At 43.6% G+C, this 24525-nt stretch overlaps 1 protein-coding gene across 1 annotated transcript in view; it reads left to right on the top strand.

The window, feature by feature from the left end:
- The window catches only part of Adarb2 (adenosine deaminase RNA specific B2 (inactive)), a 564895-nt gene extending 541030 nt beyond the window's left edge, over positions 1–23865 (top strand). Inside the window, exons 8-10 of the mRNA XM_055613205.1 lie at positions 980–1161; positions 20734–20912; positions 23689–23865. Of these exons, the coding sequence (XP_055469180.1) occupies positions 980–1161; positions 20734–20912; positions 23689–23865 (538 nt within the window). The remainder of the gene's footprint in view (positions 1–979; positions 1162–20733; positions 20913–23688) is intronic.
- The last annotated feature ends 660 nt before the right edge of the window (positions 23866–24525 follow it).

Genomic DNA, 24525 nt, shown 5'->3' with positions numbered 1-24525 from the left:
TTCTCAGAGCAGATTGCTCTCCAGGTAGAGACACATTCGGTAATTAATGGAAAGAATTCTATGTTAATTGACTGCTTCAGGAAGAGAGGTATAATGACTCCTTATTAATCATCAAAAGATGTACAGCATGGAGGCCCCTCAATAATTGCTCCAACAGTGGAGAAATGTTAATTAATGAAAAAGAACAATGATGTAAGAAATTAGCTACATGATGCCTGCCTCCAATAGTGGTTGCATTTTAAGCAGATTAGAGTGGAAACCGCAATTAAGTGTAAATACACAGAACTTTCTGCCCCAAAATTAGGTCGGAGGGCAAAAAAATAAAATTATTTTTCACAGTACTTCTGTCATCTCTGCTTGAAGAAGTCAGAACATTCACCCAGAGCTATATTTATTTCAAAGAAAGCGCCCTTGTCAGTCATCTCTGATCTAGACTTTAAAAAAAAAAAAAAATCCCCAGACCAAAACAAGGTCATGTATTAATGCCCTTTAATTTCAACACAGCAGGTCATTCTGACTGCTAAGGAGAAAGGGAATGGAAGACAGCCCTTTTCCCCAAGCGGAAATCAGCAAATTCATTTTCTGAATCTTTCCCAGATATAAGAAAACACTTGATATTCACTTCGGGAACGGAGCATGTTCTTTTAAAGAGTCTAATTTTAAGTCGCTGAGAGAATAGTACTTCCTGTCTCTCCAACAACTTGTTTTCCAGAAAAGGAAGTTGAGCTTAAGGAATACACAAAGACACTGTCAGAGCTCAGTTCTAGGTCCTTAGAGCCTAGCAGAATCATCGGTGGCCACCCTAAGAAGTCCCCAGGCCAACCCTGCCCAGGCTGGGAAAAGGGACACCTCTGAAGGACAGAATGGCACCGACATCACTTCCGGGTCCGGGTCCCTGAGCGGACCACCGAGCTGCCAGCACTGCATCCCCCGGCAGGTGCAGGAATCCCACTGACCTCCCCCTTGCTTTTCCTTCTAGCTGGAATGTGCTGGGACTACAAGGCGCTCTCCTCTGTCACTTCATCGAGCCTGTGTACCTGCACAGCATCATTGTGGGAAGCCTGCACCACACGGGCCACCTTGCACGGGTCATGAGCCACAGGATGGAGGGCATCGGCCAGCTGCCTGCCTCATACCGGCAAAACAGGCCTCTCCTTAGTGGTAAGAGAACATTCTCAAGAGACCCGCGTCCTGCTCCTTGCCTGCAGGCTGCTGAACACCGGCCCCGTGGTTGCAGTTCTTGTTGGATTTCATTCCTTGTGGCAGTGACAGTTTCAGACTTAATGAGTAAAATGACGACAATGAAGAAACTTAAAATGGACGTGTGTGTGTGTGTGTGTGTGTGTGTGTGTGTGTGTGTGTGTGTGTGTGAGAAGATCACAGCATATCTGATAACAGGCAACAGTTGAGCATGAATTCATGTGGGAATAGCATATAGGTATGTCGTCTTCACTGCAGTGTTTAAAGAGGCCCCCGCCACCTGTCTTGGGTGCTCCTGGTGTATAAGAGCCTGAGTCCAGACCTCCAGAACTCATGTGAAAAAAAAATGAATGTGGTAGTGAACTTTTGTAATACCAGCATTCTCTGGGGGTGATGGGAGCCAGAGACAGCAGAAATTCCCAGAAGCTCCCTAGTCAGTTAGCCTCATGTATGTATGCTGTGTGGCAAACAAGTGAGACCCTGTCTCATACAAGGTGAAAAGCAGGGACTGACACTCAAGGTTGTCCCCTGACTTCCATAGTCACACTATCACACACACATACACACACACCAAAAAAAGAAAAGAAAAAGGAAGTGTCGATCGGCCCCCAGGTCGCCTGGAGTGTGTCTGCAGGACCTAGAGGGACAGCCTCTGTTGCAGGGCCTGCCTGAAGCCCATCTGGGAGGCAAGCCCCAAGCAACCTACACTGCTGCGTCCCCCGTAATGGGTGCTATCAGGGAGCCCAGACATGTCAGCCCCCCTGGCAACAGCTGGCTGTGAGGGTTACAGGGCACCTAGCCGTGGAAACACCGGAAGGTGTAAAGTCGTGCTTATCCTAGGAAGGAGCCAGTGAGAAGTCTCCAAGGGTTTGGAGAGGTGTTTATCCACTGGGACCACAGGACTTCTGTATTAATCGTAAACTTCCGCCGGGCTTCTGGGAGTGAACCAGGGCAGAAGGAAGAAGCATGTGGGTTTTATTCATGTCCTGTTAGCCTTGTGATGAGAACCTGCTGGGAAACTCTGTATCTTTAAACGTGTTCCCCTGGTGCAACGGGAGAGTTCTCTTGGGAAACTACTTGTGGCAAAATCAGGCAGGCGCACTGGGAAACAGTGGAACCCTGTGCAAGAGCAGACCTGGGTGCTGCTCCAGGAGCTGGGGGCAAGCATTCGTGGGCTGGACTGGTTTACTCTGAGCCTGTGCTACGTGTGGTGTGGAAGCCTTCCACAGGCACATAGGTTTTAACACTTAGTCCAGAAGGCGGCACTGTTTGGAAAGGTTCTGAAACCTTTAGGAGGCGAAGCCTTGCTGGAGGAAGTAGGTCACTGGGAGAGGGCCCAGAGGCGTTACAGCCTCACTTTCTATCTGCTCCACCTCCCGACTACTTGTACAATACAGGTAACCTCCTTAGGCTCCTCCTTGGTGGACTGTATTTCCTCAAACTATGAGCCAATGTAAGCTCTTCTTAAGTAATCTGGTCACATGGTCACAACAATAAGAAAAGTCTAATACAGTCCGAGTCTCAGGAAAGAAGAAAAACAGCAAGACAAATCAGTTATTGGTGTGTGTGTGTGTGTGTGTGTGTGTGTGTGTTTCTTTGTGCATGTATATCTGTGTGTAGGTATGTAATATATATGTATACATCTGTCCGTCTGTCTGACTGACTGTGTCTGTCTGTGTGTGTGTGTATCTGTGTACATCTGTGTATTTGTGTGTTGTAATTGGGCCTAAGATTTATTCCCAGAGTTTTTAAATTATTCCACATTATAAGATCAGGTGAGAAAGGGGGGTCTCACAGGAGCAATGGTGGGAATGAAATGAAAGAATTCATGCAAAGCACAGAACTATCCTAAGCAAATTCTTAAGAAAAGATGCCTGCTGTCTCAGAAAATGTATCCATTTATTCACTTATTCTACAATACTGACCATTTAAAGGTTTTGTAAAATAAGATCACAGACCTAGAAAGCTAAAACAGAGAAGGCGGGAAAGGAGTTCCCTTCCATATGTCACCAGCTGGCCACTTGTTTCTTCCCATATTAAAACCCCAACTGTTTTAGATGCCTTCTCAGCTCCTGGGGTCTTTAGCTAAGACTTCCTTTTATCAGTGAAGAGAGTTCACAGAACTCAGACAGTGGGCCCAACCCTAGCTCATGAAGCTGAGTGCAGTGACACATGCCTGTAATTTGAGTGTTCAGGAAGCTGAGGGAGGATCATGGGTTCTAGGACAGCCTTGTTACATAGTGAATTTCAGAGCAGCCAGACACACATACTGTCATTCTGTGTTCAAAGCTACACAATCTACATTATTGCTTGCTCCAAGTGTGCAGCTAAGGAGAACTTGTATTGAAATGTTGGCAAGTTTCAGCAAGGCTCTCTGAAAGAGGGTGGCACTGTCTAATCCAGGGATGTTAAACAGCTATTTGTAGCCAGACTTTGCCTTCTTTCACTGTAGCACAGGGCTGAACTATTGTGGAAGGGGTGGTTCTGTGTCTCCACCCTCAGGGCTGAGTTAATATCAATAAGGCTGGGTTCTCCCACGGCGGTGGGGAGCCTACCCTCTCGTACTGATGCCACTTTTATGACATCACCCCTGTATCCCTACTTCCGTTCTCAGCCCATGGCTGTCTCCTTCACCCTCAACACAGAATGTGTGATGGGGTCTTAGTCTCTCAATAGACCATGATATACATAATGGGTAGAGTTTTGGTGCACCTGAAAATTCCAAGCTATGAACACTGCCTTTGGGCTCAACCTCAGCTGCCACAAATCCATTACTCTAACCATAACATCTCTTGGGAAATGAACAGCCTATACATAGTATTCTTGGGAACAGAAAGGAGGCAACAGAAGAGTATGATCTGAGCGGTACAACTATTACAAAGTTCGGAAGTGTCCTGAGAGTGGCAAATCGTTTAGAGAAATGAGATGTCACATTTTGAAAAGACACCCTCTCTTGGCTTTAATATGCAACATCTCATTCCATCTTCATACTAACCAAAACCAAATATGAGTCTCTCCATACTTTAAGTGTCAAAGGAAGGCTAGGACGCTATCTCAGTCACTAAAGTGTTTACCTTACAGCCATGAGGACCCGTCTTCAAGTTCTAGAACCCACATTAAAAGGCCTGGCAATGCGGCCGGATGGCCAGGCTGTCTGGCGCACTTAGACAGCGAGGCCACTGAGAAGCTGTGTCTTAGGATGATGCTCCTAAAGTCCAGTCCTGAATGGTGATCTGTACCCTCCACGTGCATGCGCACACGTGTGTAACCTTCACACCCACAAGCACATCTTAATTCATGTTGAAACAGACTCACTTAAGTGCAAACATTCCTCAATATGCTCCATTTGACCAAAAGGAGCAAGGATTTAAACTCAGAACTGGTTAGCTTAAATTTGGAATTCTTCTAGTATATCAGATTATATCCTGTGGCAGAGTAGTACAAGTTCTTAGATGTCTATATTTTTTTAATACATGAAAGCTAATAACGTGAAACGAGGCTAGCTAAAGAGCAGCCACATCTAACTGCTGGAGAGGTGGCACAGGGGCAGTGAGCAAGGCACTGGAGCGTATCCAAAACTCTTAGCTGCCCGCTGTGGTCACAGTCATTCACACAGCACTGACGACTCATCTGTTACCAAGCACAGACTTGAAAGATTTGCCCTGAGGTCCAGAAAATTAGATTTATTTTTTAAATGGCCAATAATTTCAGCAATTCTAAGGAAATGTTACTTAGGGACCACACTCTTCCTCTTTCTTGCTTTCCTTTCTTTCTCGTTTTTCTTTTAATCCTGTCTTTTCTTAAAGTGACCAAGGACTCGCTGTAACTAAGGAGCAAATCTAGTTCTAGACAAGATCAAGAAATGTCTGGTTTGGAAGCATAAATGAATATCTCCACACTAGATGTCCCCAAATTAAGGCATAGTTCTTTGATTTATTGTAGGTTAAATTTAAAAGACTTTTTATTTGATTATGTTGGGCTTAGGATCTCTGAGCTCCTTGAGTTGTCCCCATACTTCTATATTTATCTAAGAGTGAAAAAAAATGATTTAGAGATAAGACAGATGGGTCTTCAGTTCTGAGCACTTGCTGTTCTCGCAGAGGACGTGAGTTTGGTTCCCGGCAGCTTACAATCACCTGTAACTCCAGCTCCAAGGGCTCAAATGCCCTCTTCTGATCTCTGTGGGCACATGCACATCTCTACACACAGAAATGCAAATAGGGTTAAAAATAAGTCCCTTTAACAGGGATTAAAAATTAACAAACACCAAGAAATGAAAAATGCGATACACCCTCCTTATCAACCCACTGTCAAGTTAGTGGTCTTTGTCCTCTGGCAACCGGCACATCTCTTCTTACATCCTCTGGGAACCAGTACATCCAGTTTCCTGTCTGTGCTCTTTATAAATGACAACTGTCAATTACTGTGTCTGTAAAGATGGCTCAGCAGGTAAAGTTTTTGCTTCACAAACAAAGGGACCTAAGATCAGGTGCCCAACACCAACGCACATGCCAAGCATAGGCGCACAGCTGAAATGCCAGCACTGGAAAGGCCAGAGTCAGGTAGATCCCTGGAGCTCACTCACCAGCCAGTCTTGCCAAAATGGTCAGTATCAGCTCATCTCAAAAAAATAAATACTAAAAATAAGGTGGAGGATAAAATAATAAAATAAGATGGCTCGCACAAGCCTAAGTGACCACCTGAGTTTGGTCCCCAAAATCCAAGTTGAATGAAAATTTACATTCACAGTGCAGCAGCAGAAATAAGACAAACTCAGTGATGAAAGGAGAGAGCCAACTCCTGAAAAGTTGCCATCCTACCTCCACAGGCATGGGGTGCGTGTGCACACACCTCCAGTGATAATGACAAAGTGATAATAACAAATATGGAGAATGAAAGAGGAAGGTACCCAGAAGTCATGCACGCACGAGTGAATGCAGACAAGCATACACGCACACACAAAGACTGTCTTCCTGTCAATTTTCTGGCCGTGAACTCAGCGGCCAGAAAAAGAAAATCAGAGAAATCCAGAGCTGACTGACTGGCTTAAGATAATAGCCCCTGAGACACTTTGCCCTCCCCTGCCCCAGTCGATGTGGCATCTGCCTTTCCCTCAAGCAGTGTGGCCTGACTAAACCTGGCAGACTGTGCTTACTTAGAATACAGTTCTCATTACTATAAAGATGCAAATGAGGCTAAATCTTGATATTTCACCTGCTCAGAACCCCTAAGCGTAGCTTCATTGCTTCTGATGGACATCTGAAAATGAATCATGCAAATTTTTAAAAGAAATCATCCTAATTTTTTGAATAAGAAAAAAAAAAAAAACAAGAGAGGGGGAGGATGAGGTCTGACACAAAGATAATGGTAATAAAGAACGCACTCAAACAACCAAATGAGTGTCCCTCAAGGTCAGTTTACAGAGGTGCCCTGAAAGGTGAAGCTCATGCATTAGTAGAATGAAGCCCTGCAATTTAGATATGGCTAAATCAGTTCTGGGTTAAAAAGAATCAACCAAGCTGAAAAGGATACCCTCATTGCCACAGGCACAGGGTGCATATTAATGTCTCAAAGACAGACTTGAAATATTCTGCATATGGCAAGCTGACCTGGAGTCAGCTTCAGGATCAGATGCCTGTGAGTGTGCTGAGGCTGGCCCAAATCCTGAGTCCTTCTGGGAAAAAAAAATCATTACCTGAAATAGTAACCCTTCTCATGAATTCAATAAGATGAAAACAAAATAGTGTAATAACTAATAAAGATCTATACTTTGTTTATGTTTTTAGGAAAAACAAGACTGTCATAAAATAGAAAGTGACTTTGGCCACTTGTTCTACCAAGCTGAAGATATACACTTCTTGATGCTTTCAACATCAAGACCAAGTTTTTCCCACATCAAGTAAAAATATTACAATGAGATGAAAGGGAGAGATCTAGAGAACATAGTTGTGCTTGTTTGAATGAGAAATGTCCCCTGTAGCTTCATTATTTAGACAAATGGTCCCAGTTCATAGCACTGTTTGGGAAGGTTGTGGACCTTTAGGTTGTGGGACTTTGCTGAAGGAAGTATGCCACTGAGTGTGGTCTTTGGAGATTTACAGCCTGGCCACACTTCTGGTACTCCCTTCCCTCCACTTCTCTCCATGCTCCGGTTCTGCTTTATGAGTTAGTTTGAACAGGCATCTTCGTGCTCTTGTCTCCATGTCTCCCCCTGGTATTAACTCATCATGATGGACTCTATCCCTCTGACACTGTAAACCAAAATAAACCTTTTCTTCCCTGAGTTGCTTTTTGACAGGGTGTTTTATCACAGCAGAAGGAAAGTAGCCAATACAATGGTCAGGCTTTTATATGATAATTGTGTGTGTGTGTGTGTGTGTGTGTGTGTGTGTGCATGTGCGCACACGCGCGTGCGTGCATGCACTTGTGGAAGTCAGAGGACAACCCACAGGAGTCAGTTTTCCCCTTCCACTCTATGGGTCTCTGGGATTGAGCTCTAGTCGTCAGGCCTGGCGATGGCTGCCCTTATCCATTGAGCCATCTCCCCAGCCCTAGGTGTGGCTTTTAATCTTGACCTTTCTAAGCCCACTCTGAAAATAAATTATGTTTATAATACATGGCAAGCTTATAGCAATGATCAGGGAATCAGAGACCAGAGACAGGTCAAAGAATAGACTGCTACAACTGTGTGTGAGTTGGAGACCACTGATTTCTAACAGAACTGGAGAGCACGGGCTCTCCTCCCTGGTACTGGTTATCCTGAAACATTGATAGCAAGAATGTTTAGAAGCTGTTTTAGACATTGTGTTTCCTGACAACTTAGAAGTTTGATGCACAGTAAAAGTCTTCACCAACTATAAGCTAAGTTTTACCCTATTCTATCTGCTTTTCATACTCTGCGTATCTATCTGAAGGCATCCATGTTCCTACTTTGGTGTGAGTATACATTGTGTTTAAGAATCTTACATGGAACGCTGTTCCTCTCTAATTCAAAGGAAGTTTAGTGATAATAAACAGTTCTTTGCAAAATAACTCAAGTGTGGTGAGAGCAAATACTTCCTTTCATCTAGATATTAATTTATAGTGTCATTTTTTTATTACAACAAATTTGAGCATATGATGTGGTAACTGAGAAACTTCCATAAATATTTAGTGTAAATCATGTGTACTTTAAAAAAATGTATTAGAGATATACAAGCTCCTCACAGCCCCTACTTAGCAGTTCTCTTCCACCAGGCCTTCTCCTAGGCAGCCTCGGAAGTTGGTTTGAGTCCCTTCCAATGCCTCAAAAGAGCTCCAGGCAATGCTTTTGACTCCCTGTTAGGCATCCCCTATACAATGAACATGATACCTGTAGTGCTTAGAGCACCCTTCCTCTGGTGATGATTGGGTCCAAAGCTTCAATTGTGAAGGGATGTCTTTGTTCAAGCCTCATTTCTGATTCCCTGGGAGCACAGGGCCCAGGAATAGATTCCCTTCCCAGTTCATCTTTTTGTGCTTAGGAAGTCTGCATAGCAAGTTTGAGGCAGGCCAGGGCTACATAATTTAACTCAAAATAATCTCGAAAGAGAGGTGAGGGGCATAAAAAATCAAAGTGAAGGCACAAGGACAGAGCAAGGGAAACAGCTATCCTAAAGGCCCAAATGTCCACCCAAGGAAGAGGGTATGGAATGGGATGTGGAAACATCTTCCAGAAAGAAAGAAAATGTCCCCTGTTGGCAAGATCTTTGTCCTTTGGTTTGCTTGTTAGTTGGTTTTTCTTTTAGGTTAATCAAGTTTGTGGGAATAGGTGCCTATGTGGCTATGTCCTAGGTTTTCTTTTGACATTTCTTTTTGGATCAGAGATCCTGTTAAACCAAACAGCTTCAGTTGTTTTGTCTAGGTAGGAGAGGGAGTATTGGGGGATGGAGACATGGTCCCAAGGTTAAGAGCACCTGTTGCCTGAGGACTGGAGTTCACTCCCAGCACCCAACTCTCAACCCCAGCTCCAGGACTCCAACTCCAGGCCTCCTCTGGCACCTACACACAAGTGCACATAAATTCCCACAATATAAATAAAACTACATTTTTGAAAAATAAAGCACAGTGGCATGCATCTGTGATTCTATTATTTAGAGGCTGAAGCTGAAGGACGACAAGTATAAAGACAGCATGTGCTCACAGTGAGACTTGGTCTAAAAAATATAACTGAACAATATATTTGCCCTGTTGTCACTAGTCCAGGGAAAATATTTTCATTGCCAATATATCTAATTCATACAAATATCAAACAAGTTTATTCACATAATTCATGTGTTTATTTACTCAATATAAACTAGTTGCATATAGGGCGCAAACCTATAGTGATGGTTGCATGGCAGTATGATCTTGAGGAATGAGAGAATAAAGGAAGGAAAAGAAAAGGAGGAAGCAGAAGGGAAAGAAGAGAAAAATAAGAAAAGGATTTCCAAAAGGAGTTTCAAGGAGCAGGCTGTTCTCTGGCTACAGTCTAGGAAGCAAATGGGAGACAAACAGGGTCTTTGAGAAACACTGTTATTGGTTCGATGTTACCTTTCCAGTGTTTGAGAAACTATCTATTTAACTTGGTTTTGTTTAAAATGACTGTTTGGTCAACCAATCATCTCAGTCCAATTCTGAGAGTAGTTAACAACAGCCTTTCTTCTAAGGGTTTCAGAGGTATCTTTGGGGTAAAGAGGGGGCAGGGCAGACCAGAGGAAACCTTAAGTCATCTCAGCCAGGAGACAGCCTTGACGTGCTTGCTACACAAGCATGAGGACCTGAGCCCTATCCCAGAACCAATAGAGAAAAATCCAGGCCTCATATAGCCATGCCAAGCAACTACAAAGGTTGCCATGTTTGCATAGTAAAAGCTTTTGCCCACTCAGCCATCTTCCAGGGCATCCAGATTTATTTTTTAAATACACTGAGAAGTTGGTTTTTTTTTGTTGTTATTGTTGTTGTTGCTTCTTTTTTTTCTCCATTTATTCATTTATTTAATCACTTTACAACCTGATCCCAGCCCCCTCCCTCCTCTCCTTCTTCTGAGAGAAGGGGAGGCCCTCAAGGGGTACCAACCCATCCTGGCACCTCAAGTCACAGCAGAACTAAGCACCTCTTTTCCCACTGGGTCCTCACAAAGCAGCCAGATAGGGGGAAGGGGTCCAGTGGGAGGCAACAGTCAGAGACAGACTCTACTCCCGTTGTTAGGGGATCCATATGTTGACCACACTGCACATCTTGTTTAGGCAACACCTCACCACACAACATGCCAGTGGCCCACCCTCGGTCCCACCACGTTCCACAGGCTCCACAACACGTCAGAGACTTCCCATTGCATTTGATCTGTTAGGGCTACTGACAATTATGATCGTGTTCATGTTAATGATAATGAACAAAATGGCATTAATACGATAAATTGACCAATTCGGTTTCCACCAGAAGTGTCTGTTTGTGTGTGTGTGTGTGTGAGAGAGAGAGAGAGAGAGAGAGACAGAGAGACAGAGAGACAGAGGGTACACAGGATATCTGGAAGTATATTAAATTCAAGAGGCCCCTGCTTTCCCTGAAACTTTATGATTCCATGCATGCCTGGAAGCATGCTACTCCATTCATTTTGCTAAATTAAATGTAATGCTCCCCTGTATTATAGACTCGCCTCACTTCATATAAAAATTACATCCCTGAAAGGTCTTGTGTAAATTTAATTTGAAGAGAGTGAATTACATTTTAAATATAGTAGGCTCACCAGCTATTTAAAGACATGCAGTAATGTCTCCCTTATATAATGCCGTGTTTTTTTTAAATAAATAAGGATTTCTTTAAAGTAAGACATCTTTATATAGATGTGAGCCATCATAAAGCTAATTTTCACACGTGAGTTGTAGATAGTTTCACTCTGTTCTTGAATAACGATGAGTAATCAAATGCTGATGAGAAGAGAAACAGTAGCAGGTTAATTAACTTAGCAGAGATCACGCTACTAGAAATTCATAGAGGTGATATTTGACCTTGGCCTACTTTTGAGCTCATCTTGTTAACACAACTGTGTGAACAGAAAAGACAGGTCAGGAACCTCATTGAGTATGCCCCAAAACAACCTCCAGAATATCTGAGGCAAATGTGGGAGAGACAGGCTGATTTTCTATGCAGATCTACTTAGGAATAAGATACATCATTTCAAAAATTTCACCAAAGATGATTAACCTAATTACAGATGTCAACATGCCTCTGTGCTGAGTATCAGACTAAACAAACTTGCGTTGTCACTTATCTGTTAAAGATTACTCCGGTAGAACTGTTTAGGTTGTTGTTATGGTGTGAATGAAAATGGCTCCAATAGACTCTTAGGGAGTGACATTATTGGAGGTGTGGCCTTGTTGGAGTGGGTATGGCCTTGTTGGAGGAAGTGTGTCACTGGGGATGGGCTTTGAGGTTTCAAAAGCTCAAGCCAGGCTTTGAGCTTCTCTCTCTCTCTCTTCCTGCTGCCTGCCAATACAGATGTAGAACTCTCTGCTACCTCCCCAGCACCATGTCTGCCTCCTTGTCACACGTTTCCCTCTATCGTGACAGTGGACTAAACCCCTGAACTATAAGCCAGCCCCAATTAAACGCTTTTCTTTATAAAAGTTGCCGTGATCTTGGTGTCTTTTCGCAGCCTTAGAAATCCTAACTAAGACAGTTAGAAAGAGAAATTTTTCCGCCATGACCATTCAGAAACGATTGTTAAGGAAAAGGTCATAGTTGATTCTGGTGTTTTCATGAAATTGCGTCAACTTTCAGGCACACTTTCCCTGTCCCCCCACTCTTTCTTAGCCTTTTATTCAAGTTTTCAAATCCAAGAGCCTGTTGCATTAAGGCAGACCCTCTCAGACCCTCTCTTTTGTTTATTCCATAATCTTGAGAAATGACCAGCTACTGTTTAGGTGTCTGCCCACAGTCCCCCACCAGGATAGCCTTGCTGAAGGCAAAAGAAAGGCTGAACAAACTGCCTCAGAGAGGGAGAAGCCAATTCTCTGAACTGTAGGTCTGTCCTTTAGCCAGTAGGTGGTGATAGAGTGTGGACGATTCTAGGAAATGATGATCAGACTGTGGTGTTTTCCAGGAAGTGGCTCTGAGAAGGCCATGAACATTATTCCAGGAAGTGACACATAAAGTGGGGTTTTGGTAAAACATCATATTTGGAAAGGGAGGCCCTTGTAACTTTGATTAAAGTTCATGAAATGGGGAGGTGATGACACAAATTATTTCAGAGGGCCCCATATGCAATCACATTTATTATTATAAGAAGAAAGGGCGGGGGGGGGGGGAAGACCTATGAAGTCAGAAGCAGACATTGAAGTGATACAGCAACAAGCCAAAGGGTACTTACAGATTCCAGAAGACAGGTCAAGGAGGGCATCTCCCCCAAAGCTTCCAAAAAGCATGGAACTGCTGACACCTTGATAGTAGATTTCTGACCTCTAGAATTATCAGAAAGCAAATCTGAATCATTTCAAGTAATTAACTTTATAATAAACTAAGTACAATGCTACACTGGTAGACCTATAAGTTTCTCAATTTTAGAAATCGAATTAAATTATGCCCTATTGTTTTCTCATTACAAAATAATTCACTAAAGGCAAATGCTTCCTAGGATTTCTGTTGGGTCAATTTTCTTTTTATTTGTTTTGTTTTCTGGATGCTGAAGAGAAAGCTCATCATATCTTTCGTCAAGATAGTCTGCAGGATAAGAAAGGCAACACTGTGTGTCAGTTAGGTTTCTACTATTGTAAAACACCATGGCCAAAAGTGACTTGTAGAAGAAACAGTTTATTTCATCTAACAACCCTCAGGTCACAGACCATTACTGAGGAAAGTCAAGTCAGGAATTTAAGGCAGGAACCTGGAGGAGAGAACTGAGGCCAAAACCATGGAGGAACACTGTTGACTGCCTTGTTCCTTTGGCTTGGTCAGCCTGCTTTCTTAAACTGTCCAGGACCATCTCCTAGGGTGGCACCACTTCAGTGAGCCGTGACCTCCACATCAAACACTGATTGGAAAAATGCCCTACACATGTGCCTATAGGCCAATCTTACAGAGGCATTTTCTCCATTAAGATTCCCTCTTCCCAGATATGTCTAGGTTCCAACCAGCATAACATAGATTCCATAATTCCATGTTACTTGCTCACAGTACCAGATTTCTTCATTCTTGGACTATAATCATCACAATACTGTGTGTGTGTGTGTGTGTGTGTGTGTGTGTGTGTGTGTGTGTGTTCAAAAATGCCAAATCTATCTCCTAAATCTTAACTGGAACTAGGGTCCCATGTCAACTGGAAGATTCTGATCTGTGGTGTCTGCCACTGGAAGGGAATTTCAGAATAACTCTCACAAAGTACGGAATACTATAAACTGGGGACAATTGGCAGTATTGTACATGTTTAGCATCCTGGATAATTAGGTATGTCCTAATATATTATCGTGAGAACATCCTGGGACTGAGTCTTGCCAGGACATACTGTGACTGTCTTTTATTTTTGTCCTTATAAGTTGAGTTTTGTTTATTTCAATATTTTTTTAACATAGAGTCCCATGTAGCCCACACTGACCTCTTATTCCCCATATAGCTGAAGATGACACTAAATTTCTGTCCTCCTGCCTCCACTTCCCTAGTGCTGAGATTATATGTATTACCACCATACAAAGTTTTACGCAGATGCAGTGTGTGAGAATCAAACCCAGGACCTCATATATGCTAGGCCAGTACTCTAGGGCTACATCCCCAACTCACCATGTGACTTTATTTTAATGTTAAATCTTTTCATGCTGCCTCATGAAATACCTGTAATTCATGATATTTATATCTACACCCCTGACCATAGAGAAGAATAACTTAGGCACAAATCAGTCTTTCCTTTCCATGCCTGAGAGGATGTACCTTCATCTTACCCAACAAAATCTGAAACTCTTCTCAATGATTTAATTAAGCAATATGGCCCCTAATGGTCTTTAAACACTTTTCAAACCAATCAATCCTCAGTGTCCTGAAAAGGACATGATACCTACAGTACAGTGGATGAATGAACTAGGAAAAAGAAAAAAAAGCTCAGATCTAGAAGATGACTCCGTAGATCAGAGGGCTTGCTTGCTGTGTAAGCATGAGGACCTGAGTTCATATCTCTAGCACCAACATAAAAAAAAAAAAAAAAAAAAAACAGGCGTAGCCATGCATGCCTACAGACCCAGCATTGGACCACGGAGACAGATGGATCCTGGGAGCACAATGGCCAGCCAGCCTAGGCAAAGTAGTAAGCTTCAGGTTCAGTGAAAGATCGTGTCTCAAGGAAATAAGTCAGAGAATATAGAAAAGGACACTGGTGTCCATCCCTTGACCCGTGTGTGTACACATATACCATATACACTACACACATAAGCACAAAAGCATATACCACTCACACACATCGCATATATAAAAATAAAGGAAGGAAGGGATAGGGGCATAAAGGAGAGAAACAAAAGAAAAGAAAGAAGAAGAAGTTCTGTTTGTGTCCATATCCAGGAATACCAAAATGCTACCTGGAATGTTGGTTTAAATCTACCAAATCTGATCAAAGAGCCAGCCACTGAGTTCATGTCAGAGACAGCCCCTGTTCCCCTTACTAGGGAACCCACTTGGAGACTGAGCTGCCATCCCCCTGAGTGGGGAGCAGTCTTACCAGGCCATAGAGGAAGACAATGCAGCCAGTACTGATAAGACCTGGTAGGCTAGGGTCAGATGGAAGGGAGAAGGACTGCCCCTATCAGTGGACTTAGGGAGGTGCATGGGAGGAGAAGAAGGAGGGTAGGATTGGGAGAGGATGATGGATGGGCCTACAGCTGGGATACAAAGTCAATAAATTGTAATAAATTTAATTTTTTTAATTTTAAAAATTAAAATTAAAAAAGTTTTTAAAGTATCGAAGCAGAGGCTGAGACTTATAACCAAACTTTGGGCAGAATGCATGGAATTTTGTGAAAGAAAGTGGAGATAGAAAGACCTGGAGGGGACAGAACCTCCAAAAGGAGACCAACAGAGCCAAAAATAACTGAGCCCTGAGGACCTTGAAGAGGATGATACCCCAAACAAAGACCATGCAAGGAGAGGACCTACAACCCTGGTTCAGATGTAGCCCATAGACTCAGTGTCCAAGTGGGTTCCCTAGTAAGGGGAGCAGGGGCTTTCTCTGGCATGAACTCAGTGACAGGCTCTCTGATCATCTCCCCCTGATGGGTGCAGCCTTGCCAGGCCACAGAGGAAGACAACGCAGCCAACCCTGATGAGACCTGGTAGACCAGGATCAGAAAGAAGGGGAGGAAGACCTTCCCTATCAGTGGACTAGAGGAGAGGCATAGGGGGGAAAGAGGGAGAGAGGGCAGGATTGGGAGGAGACATGGGAGGGGGCCACAGCCAGGATGCAAATTGAATAAATTGTAATAAATGATAATAATAAAAGGAAAAATAAATAGTAAAAAAAAATTATCAAATCTGCCTAGTGAAGCGGCACACACCTGTAATCCCAACAGTCAGGGAGGCAGAGGCAGAAGGATCTCTGTGAGCCAAGGCCAGACTGGTCTACGTACAAAGCAAGTCCAAGACAGCCAAGGCTATACAGGGAAACCCTGTCTCAAAAAAACCAACAACAACAAAATACAAACAAACAAAAAATTTACAAAATCTTCATATAGTAAATGTGCTCTTTTATATATGTGAAAAAGTTTTCATAGAAACCAAATGTCTTTCTGGGGACCAAAAAAACAGAAGCGTCTAATGTCACGTCATTATCTTATTAACATATTTTCAAAATCCTGTTCACATCAGAGGGATTGTGCACGTGAATGTGATGGGGGGGGGGGGGCGGTCAATAGTCAATCAAAAGAATCACCCGAAACATAATAAAATGCAAAAGCAGCACAAATTGAAAAGCTGCCTTTTCCTGGTGACTCAAAAGAAGGCCATGCTCAGAGCTTCATCCCCATGCCACCATGGCCTTTTCCTGGAAAGAAGTAACCTAGTCCTGACCAATGGCTCAGGAACTAGACTCCCCCTAGTCCAACACAACAGCCAAGAAACCATCTCCTGACAAGTGTGCATGCTGCCTATCCTTGAAGGGTTTGCCCTGCAGAACAAGACTGTGGTGCTGTACTGGTGTGGATGTTCTGGGAAGTAATCATATGTTTCATTGCACATTACATTCAAGTGAGTCTGGCACACAGCTCCATCTCCTTTACTATAATCAGAACCAAACGTTAATTATGGCAATGTCAAAACTGTTCTGCTGGCACTAATTCTTAGTAAACATTCCAAAAGATGTTTCTTTATGGTAATTTTTTAATGTTTTTTTTACATTTTATTCATAATATATCCGGATTGAAGCCCCCTCCCTCAACTCCCCCCCAGACCCAAGCTCCCTCCCTCTTTTAAATGACATCAAAGGTTGGATTTCCATTTCCACAGGTTGTTTTGAAGAGGTTTTTTGTTCTTGCAGACAAAGAATAGAATAAAAAATAATCCTTAAACTAAAGGCTCAGAGTAGACAATAATAACTCCTGTAGAGGTATTAAAGATAAATTTGGACAAATGTATAAATGTCAAAATACATATGTTTGCTATAAAAATAATCCTGACTTCCGCTTGTTGGTTGATTACTCCATTCCCTGGAACAATCAGGTAGTTTATCACTAAACTGGAAATATTTTCTGTCCTACAACTGGGAACATTTTGGTGTATGGTTTGGAGAACACGAAGCAAAGTAGAGGTGACCTTGAAGTCATCTTTTGAATAATAATTACTTCATCATTTGATGTTTGGAAAGTGTTCTTTTCTGTTTCATATGATCTTCACTTAACCTTATGAAATGAAGTTGCCATCATCAGAGAGCAAAAGAAGGGTATGGATGATGTGTGCCAAGTCCCCAGAACAAAGATAGGCTGGAAACAAAGTCTCCCCAGTTCCTAGGTCCCAAGTCTTGTCTTAGGAATCCCACTCATTGAATCCCACAAGTTTATCAGCCTCTGCCTTTCATCCAGTGCACTGTTCCATGTGTAGACACAAGAATGCTTATGGCTGCCCTTCTGGAACTGACATCCTGGAAACTGGTGACTCCTTGCTGAGTCTAACAGCCACGGTGTTGAGAGCAGAGCCCAGCTAGGCAGCAACTGAACCTTCTCCAAAGTAGATGTCTGCTTGCTGAGAGCCAATGGCAAGACTCAATGTCTCCGGGAAAGTAGTAAAAGGAAGGGAAGAGGAGGCGGGGGTGGGACGAAGTGCAAGGTATCAGGCAGGTCATGTGTTGATATCAGACATTCAAAGGCATTCCTTTGAGTTCAGAATTTAGGATTTTTGGAGAAGCCCCAAATGCATGCTTCGGTGGTCAATCCCAACATTAAAAACAAGAAGAATGGGAGACAGGAAATAGGGAGAGAAAAGCCTGCAGAGAATGGAGGAAATTGCCAGACTGCTGAGCCTGGCTGGCTGCATTTCCAAAGCAGTGATCACATCCCTTTGTACCTAGTCGTCCCTGACCTCAGCAGCTGCCTCTTCCTGCCAAGATGGTCCCTGCCCAGTAGGACAGTCCATGGCTGCCAATGGGCCAGATTGTTTCCCCCCTGTCCAGCTCTCAGGGGTGGGCAGCCACAGCAGCAAATGACTTCTAGGGAAAAGAGCTGACATGGATGGAATTTGCCTAAATGTCCAACATTGCCCATCCATGACCAGAAGGTCACAGGGTGACTTTCAGTCTGGGAGCTGGGCTGTTTAGGTGGCAATTGGCAAAGCTAAATGGCCATGTGCTGAGAGAACATGCCTCAGTTCTATCCAAGAAGATCGGAGGTGGAGCTGGGGACACAGGACTTGCAACTCACAGTTGAGCAGGTCTTCCACTGAGATGAGAACTACTCCCTTATACAGTGTTGAATACAGGCCTCTGGCTGCCAGTCATGATTTGTACCTGGACTGCTGCCCAACACCCGGGCTTCTCAAGTGTAGCACATCACAGGGACTCCTGAGCAACCATCCCACTGGACTAAAACAAGGCTCTTGCAAAAACCCCTGGTACCTCCCTGCAGCCTCCACACATTCGTGGGATAAGTAAGCAGACCTGAGAGAGAAGCTCCCAGGGATGGCCAGCCCTTTGACATTTTGACATCATGTTTTTATCTGTAAAATTCAGGTGAGAGCATCACAAAAGTTGCAAAACAGAACACCAACAAAAGCAACCTTCTGTTTTGAGTGGCATGGTTTGAACATAAAATGTCTTCCATAGATACATATGTCTCAATGCCTGGTCCCCACTTGCTGGAGCTTTTTAGAAAAGTTGTGGAACCTTTAAGAAATAGAACCTTGATGAAGGAAGTGGGGGACAGGCCTTGAGATTGTATAGCCCAACCTTACTTCCTATTCACCTTCAGCTTTGTGACTGTAGAGGAAATATGGCCAGCCAGATTCCCACTCCTGCAGCCTGCCATGCCTTCCCCATTATGCTGGAATGTGTCTCCTCCAACTGTAATCCAGAAAAAGAAAACTCTTCCTTCAGTTACTTATTGTCAGGCATTTTGTCGCAGCAATGAAAGGAGTAACTAACAGAGAAACTTAATGATTTTGTGATGGGCCGCATTCATGGCTATCCTTAGCCACATGGAGTTGGCCATGGGTAGGTCATATCTGCTAATGAGTCCATCGGTCTAATGCCCATGTCTAAAGAAACAGAAGAGGGTATGCAGGGATGTACGGATGACAAGTTGACCTTCACAAGGTAAAACTAGGCAAGAGGAAAGAGGTCCATATGGGCTGTCTTTGGCCCAGGACTTATGGAGGTACAGTGATAGGAGCTGTGGAGGATGAGAGATGTGTTGGGCAGCAGTCCAGGACAAATCATGACTGGCAAGAGGTGTGGAGATAGAGCAAGTGACAAGGACTTCTGGAGGAAAAAAATTTCCAGAACATCATTGAGGTGCCCAGACCAGAGACTGAATTCTTTGTCTGCACACCCTGAAACTCTTAGCAAATAACTGGGCCATGCTGTAGATCCCATAGAGCTTAGGAGGGTGCCATTTGTTATGCATGGGATTGCTGTGGAAACTACCTGGCAGTATTTATCTGGGCCACATGTCTCCAAACAGCATTTCTATTTAGATGATTCCTTCCCAGAGGTCAACTATAACCCTTTAAAAAAAAAAAAAAAAAAAAAAAAAACAGAGACAAAACTGAGATATCACCAGACCTTGGCTGTGCTGTGTCCTTGGGTTGATCAGGGAGGGCAGGTATTCACTGTAGGTTACCAGAAACCTCATCCCAACATTTCCAGGAAGTTCTACCAAAATGAGGAACATTGTAAGAAAGATAGGAGGGAGGCAAGGCTAGAACAGAGAGTATAAACGAGAAAGCATGATGAGATAGACACCAGGCTTCGGGGGAGAACTTCTCCCTCCCAGAGTGGAAAGTCTTTGGCTTTCTCCCTCTGCTCCTCTGTGTGAAGGATTGCTGTAAGGGTCACACCCCACCTGGACACTACACAGTAAAACAAGGAAAGAGAGAGAAAGAGAGGTGCACTGTAAAACCTCTGGAAGCCTCCGAGGCAAGACCAGATTCTTCATGACTCAAAAAACCACCCAGGAGCATGGGAGCCTTAGTTTAGAAGAACCTGAGCTTGACTGGATGCTATGCTGTGCTCATGAGAGGCGAAGTCGCTGCACTGAGAATTGATCCCTGGGTTTTGCATGTGCTAGGCGAGTGTTCTACCCCTGGGCTGTTTATCCCTAGTCCCCTTCTTGTTTCTTTCTTATTTGAAAACTGAATCTTACTAATACACTCCAGCTGGCCTTGAACTAAATTTATAGTATAGGCAAGCCTTAAACATGTGATCCTCCTGCCTCAGCCTCCACCGTCAGGCCAGGCTTGAAATTCTTTATAACTTTACCAAAAAAGGAGGGGAGGGATGATTCACCTATTCATGTAAACATTTTGCACTGAAACTTGCCAATGTTCTTCCCAAACTGTATTGGTTGACTGATTACCCTACATATTAAATATAATATAATTTAGGGGCCCTATATTGAACTGAGGGTATTTTCCTCATAACTAAACCATCAGCCTAAGGCTCTTTCAAGAACCATCTACTAATATTGTGGTTTGGGTATTAAGTGGGTGCCCAATAGACTCAGATTCTTGGAACTTTCAAATGGCTCTGTTTGCTCATTAGTCCATTAAACAAACATTCACAGAAGAGGGAAAAAAAATCTACCCATAAGATCCTTCCAATTAAAAGGTCCCAGCAATAGATTCCAACACAAGGCTCTCATCAGAGTTGAACCTAGTTTTCAACCTCCAGCCTGACAGGTAAAACCATGATTTTACGTGACAGCATTTTAAAGACGAATATTTTAAAGGACAGTATTTATGTGAATGTCTCATCCCAGATCAAACACGAGCTTTACTTCCTATGATCTGCTCTCTCGGGAGCCCTGTTTGAGCCAAAGAGTATGAATGCTTGACTGCCTCCCATTTCTCTTTTGACAGGAGTGAGTAACGCCGAAGCCCGGCAGCCGGGAAAGTCTCCTCACTTCAGTGCCAACTGGGTCGTGGGCAGCGCCGACCTGGAGATCATTAATGCCACTACTGGGAAGAGGAGCTGTGGGGGCTCGTCCCGGCTCTGCAAGCACGGGTTTTCTGCTCGGTGGGCACGGCTGCATGGTAGGGTAGGTCGCACCGGTCCTTTCTGGGGAGAGCACTAGCTGTATCTGGGCTCTGGTTAAAACCCCGAGGAAGTTCCAGGGAAACAGGACATCATTTGGTCTGCAGTAATTGTGAAACAGGACGTGCAAACTGATCCCCTGTCTCCAACTGCCCAGGAATCTCCTCCATGCATTTACAACTTGGCTACCTGACCATGGTCCTCAGAGCTTGGGGAGGGTGTCTCTGTAAAGTGAAGCAGCAAAGAAGTTATTGGTGGACACCTGATGCCTGTTGGTTTACCAAGGGTGTCCTAAGAAAGGTACATGAAGAGGTGGAGAGAAGACTCCGTTGTTAAGAGAACTTGGGTTCAGGTTGAGAAATCACAAGGTCATACACAACTGTCTGTAGGTCCAGTTTCAAGGAATTTAACAACACCCTCTTTTGGACCCTCAGGCACTGCACATTGTGGTGCAGGAACATTCACCAAGGTCCACACCCATACACACAAAATAAAATAATATAATAACTCTCTTTTCAAACATTAAAAAGAGAAAAGAAATGTATTATTATTTCAAGTTCAGAAATTAAAAAAATACTCCAGAGAAAGTAGATAAGGGCTGGCAAAGTGGGTTAGTGGATAAAAGCACATGCCACCAAGCTTGAGGACCCAAGTTCAGTCTTCAAGATCTACGTGGTAAAAGAAGGGAACTGAGCCCTGCGAGTTGCCTTCCAATCTCTAAATGCACACACACACACACACACACACACACACACACACACACACACATGGAAGGGAGAGAGAGAAATAAGTAGATAATTTCCCACCAAGTCTCACAAATGGTGACTCTGGGGTTAGAGTATTTCCCAACCCAGAAGCTACCCATTTCTATTATAGGAATGTTTTAGAATCTGCTTCCTACTCATAAACAGATAAAAACTACATTGGCAGGGGTGGGGTTAAAACTGACATGTAGACTTTCATGTACTTTAAAGGCATAGCACAGTATAATTAAAAAATATAGATAGCAAAAATGAGCTAATGAAGAAAAGTATTTTGCTCATTTTTCTGTATTGGTACGTAACTCAGTCAGTGAAACCCTTGCTATGTAAGTACAGGTACTTGAGTTCGAGCCCAGAGGTCATGTAAAAAGGTCCAGCAAGGTGGCCTATTAGTCCCAGAACTGGGGAGGCAGACACAGGTGGATTTCTGGGGCTAGCTCTCCAGCCAGGCAGCCTAACCTAAGCAGCAAGCTCTAGGCCAAAGAAGAAAGGTGAGAGGAGAGAGGAGCGGGGAGAAAGGAAAGAGGAGAGAGAGTCAGAATAAAGATGTCAGCTTCTTAAGAGCATTATTCCTGAGGTTGGTCTCTGGTCTCCACACACACCTGCACACAGGTGCACCCATATGGCTTGCACAATAGCCAATAATTGTTTTATGGATTGGCATGGCAACCAATAGAAGAGCAGGTATGCAAACACTTAAACATCTTTGTCTACTCAGAGAATGTTAAAAGTTGCAGTTATCTAAGAGTTGGGCAGTCACCTTCGGCCTCTGCCAAAGCCATGCAGATGTAGTTCTATGGCACAGTATGTTGCAGTCCTTAGAACTCTCTGTCCTTTTCCCATGTCTCAGTTTTTCCAAAGACTTTGGAAGGTCTGGGGAAGCACAGACTCTTCTTGCTTTGCTGAACAAATAGGTGCTGTTCTTGTCCACACAATCATCATGGTATTGGCCACAGAGTGGACACATAGATCTGCAAACCCCCTGCAAAGGCCCTGCAGTGTTATCTCAAGCTCCCCTGCCACAGGCCTGCTCTCTGCCCTCCTGTCCTTCTATTGGGGGATTGAAGACATGGATATGTTCCCCCTGCCTTCCATTGCTCCAACTTTGCCTCCTGTGACTCAGGAACCTGATAACATCTTACATTTACTGCTTTCCCAGCTAACTAACAACATAACTCAAAGTCCTTCTCCTCTCCTGGTTGACACAATGCTGATGCTGTTAGTGCTCACATACAACCCCCACCCCTGGAAACCCTTCTCCAGAGAGTGTGAAAATCAATGGTTTCACTATTGGTGCCGTTTCTTTCTTTCTGGGGTTTGCTGAGTTTTCCTTTAGAGTCAGGGTCTTCCTATATATCCCAGGCTGGCCTTGAACACAGTAGTCCTCCTTACTCTGCCTCTTAAGGGCTAAGATTTTCAGCTGAGAAAGCAGTGTTCAATTCTTAATAGAAGGTAAGTCACGTGTGATGTTATATATTTGTTAATCATCTGCACTTCTGATGAAGCAAAGTATTCTTAACAATTGAGTTTTTCATGAAATTTTCAATTAGAACTCAGATAAGTGCACTTCAGTTTTGTTTTGGTGTTTTCATGTGTATATGTATGTGTGAGTTCATATATATAGGAGGGAGGACTCATGTACACATGACTTTGGAGGCCAGAAGCCAATGCTGGGGGTCTTCCTCAATTACTTCTCCTAATTTTCTGATACAGGATCTCTCACTGAACTTGAAACTCACCAAGTGGCTAGCCTCAAGCACTTGCCTATCTCCACCATCCTAGTGCTGGACTTATAGGTGTCACCAACACATCCAGCTTTTTACTTGGATGTTAGAGATCTGAACTCAGGTCCTCATGCTTGTGATCCAGGAACTTTACCAAATGAGTCATCTCCCAAGGCTCTGGAGTGTTAAAGAAAGAGAGAAAGAGAACAAGGGTTGAAATCAAGCTAGCATTTGTCTGGTGAAATTCCTCATGTTAATGTGGCTGATTAAATGCACTTTCTCCTTCTTTTTACAGCTAAGCACGCGGATCCCAGGCCATGGAGACACACCATCCATGTACTGTGAGGCCAAGCTGGGGGCCCACACCTACCAGTCTGTTAAACAACAGCTCTTCAAGGCTTTTCAGAAAACTGGTCTTGGCACCTGGGTGAGAAAACCACCAGAGCAAGATCAGTTTCTACTAAGTTTCTAAAGCACTAGACTCCTTTGCTATTGGACCAGAGTGGAACATCTGGAGAGGACGCAGCTGTAGGATGGTGTGGTGTGTCCATCAGTTCTTGACCTTTGTTCTGCTTCGGTGTTCAAGAACACACTTGTCCATGTTTGGATGAGAGACCAGATTTGAGTTTGGGTCATGCTGCTTCTCCCTGGGTTGGTAGTTCCAAGAACTCTGTCCACCATAGCTAGAGGTAGAAGCTTTACTGTATCAGCCTCATCCCTTATTGGGTGTCAAAAGGAATTCATCTGTCCAGGCAAGGGAAGCTTAGAGGCAGGGCTCTAAGTGGTACTGAAGCGTAGCCTCATGCACCTTCCTCTGGACTTCCTTCCCCTTTCATGGGCTTTTCTAGCAGTGTGATTGAATCTGACCAGCACAAGTTTGTATGACATTTCAAGATAAGCCACAGTGAAAAGAAAAGCCATGGGTCCCCAACTCCTCCAAAGACCCAGCAGGAATGCCATATCATTTTCATTATTCATTCAAATGTTTCCACCTTCTTTCAGAAAGGACTTGAGATAGACACTGTTAAAAAGAAACTAAAGTAAATGAAAACCATGCCTATGACACAAAAGGACAGTTACCTACGACACAAAAGAGTCATGATCTTTGATCTAAGAAAGCTGCTCTTAAACT

Source organism: Psammomys obesus, unplaced genomic scaffold (assembly GCF_907164565.1).
Source record: "Psammomys obesus unplaced genomic scaffold, mPsaObe1.curated_primary_1811, whole genome shotgun sequence".
NCBI classification, from domain to species: Eukaryota; Metazoa; Chordata; class Mammalia; order Rodentia; family Muridae; genus Psammomys; species Psammomys obesus.
This window is presented reverse-complemented; position numbering and strand designations above follow the sequence as displayed.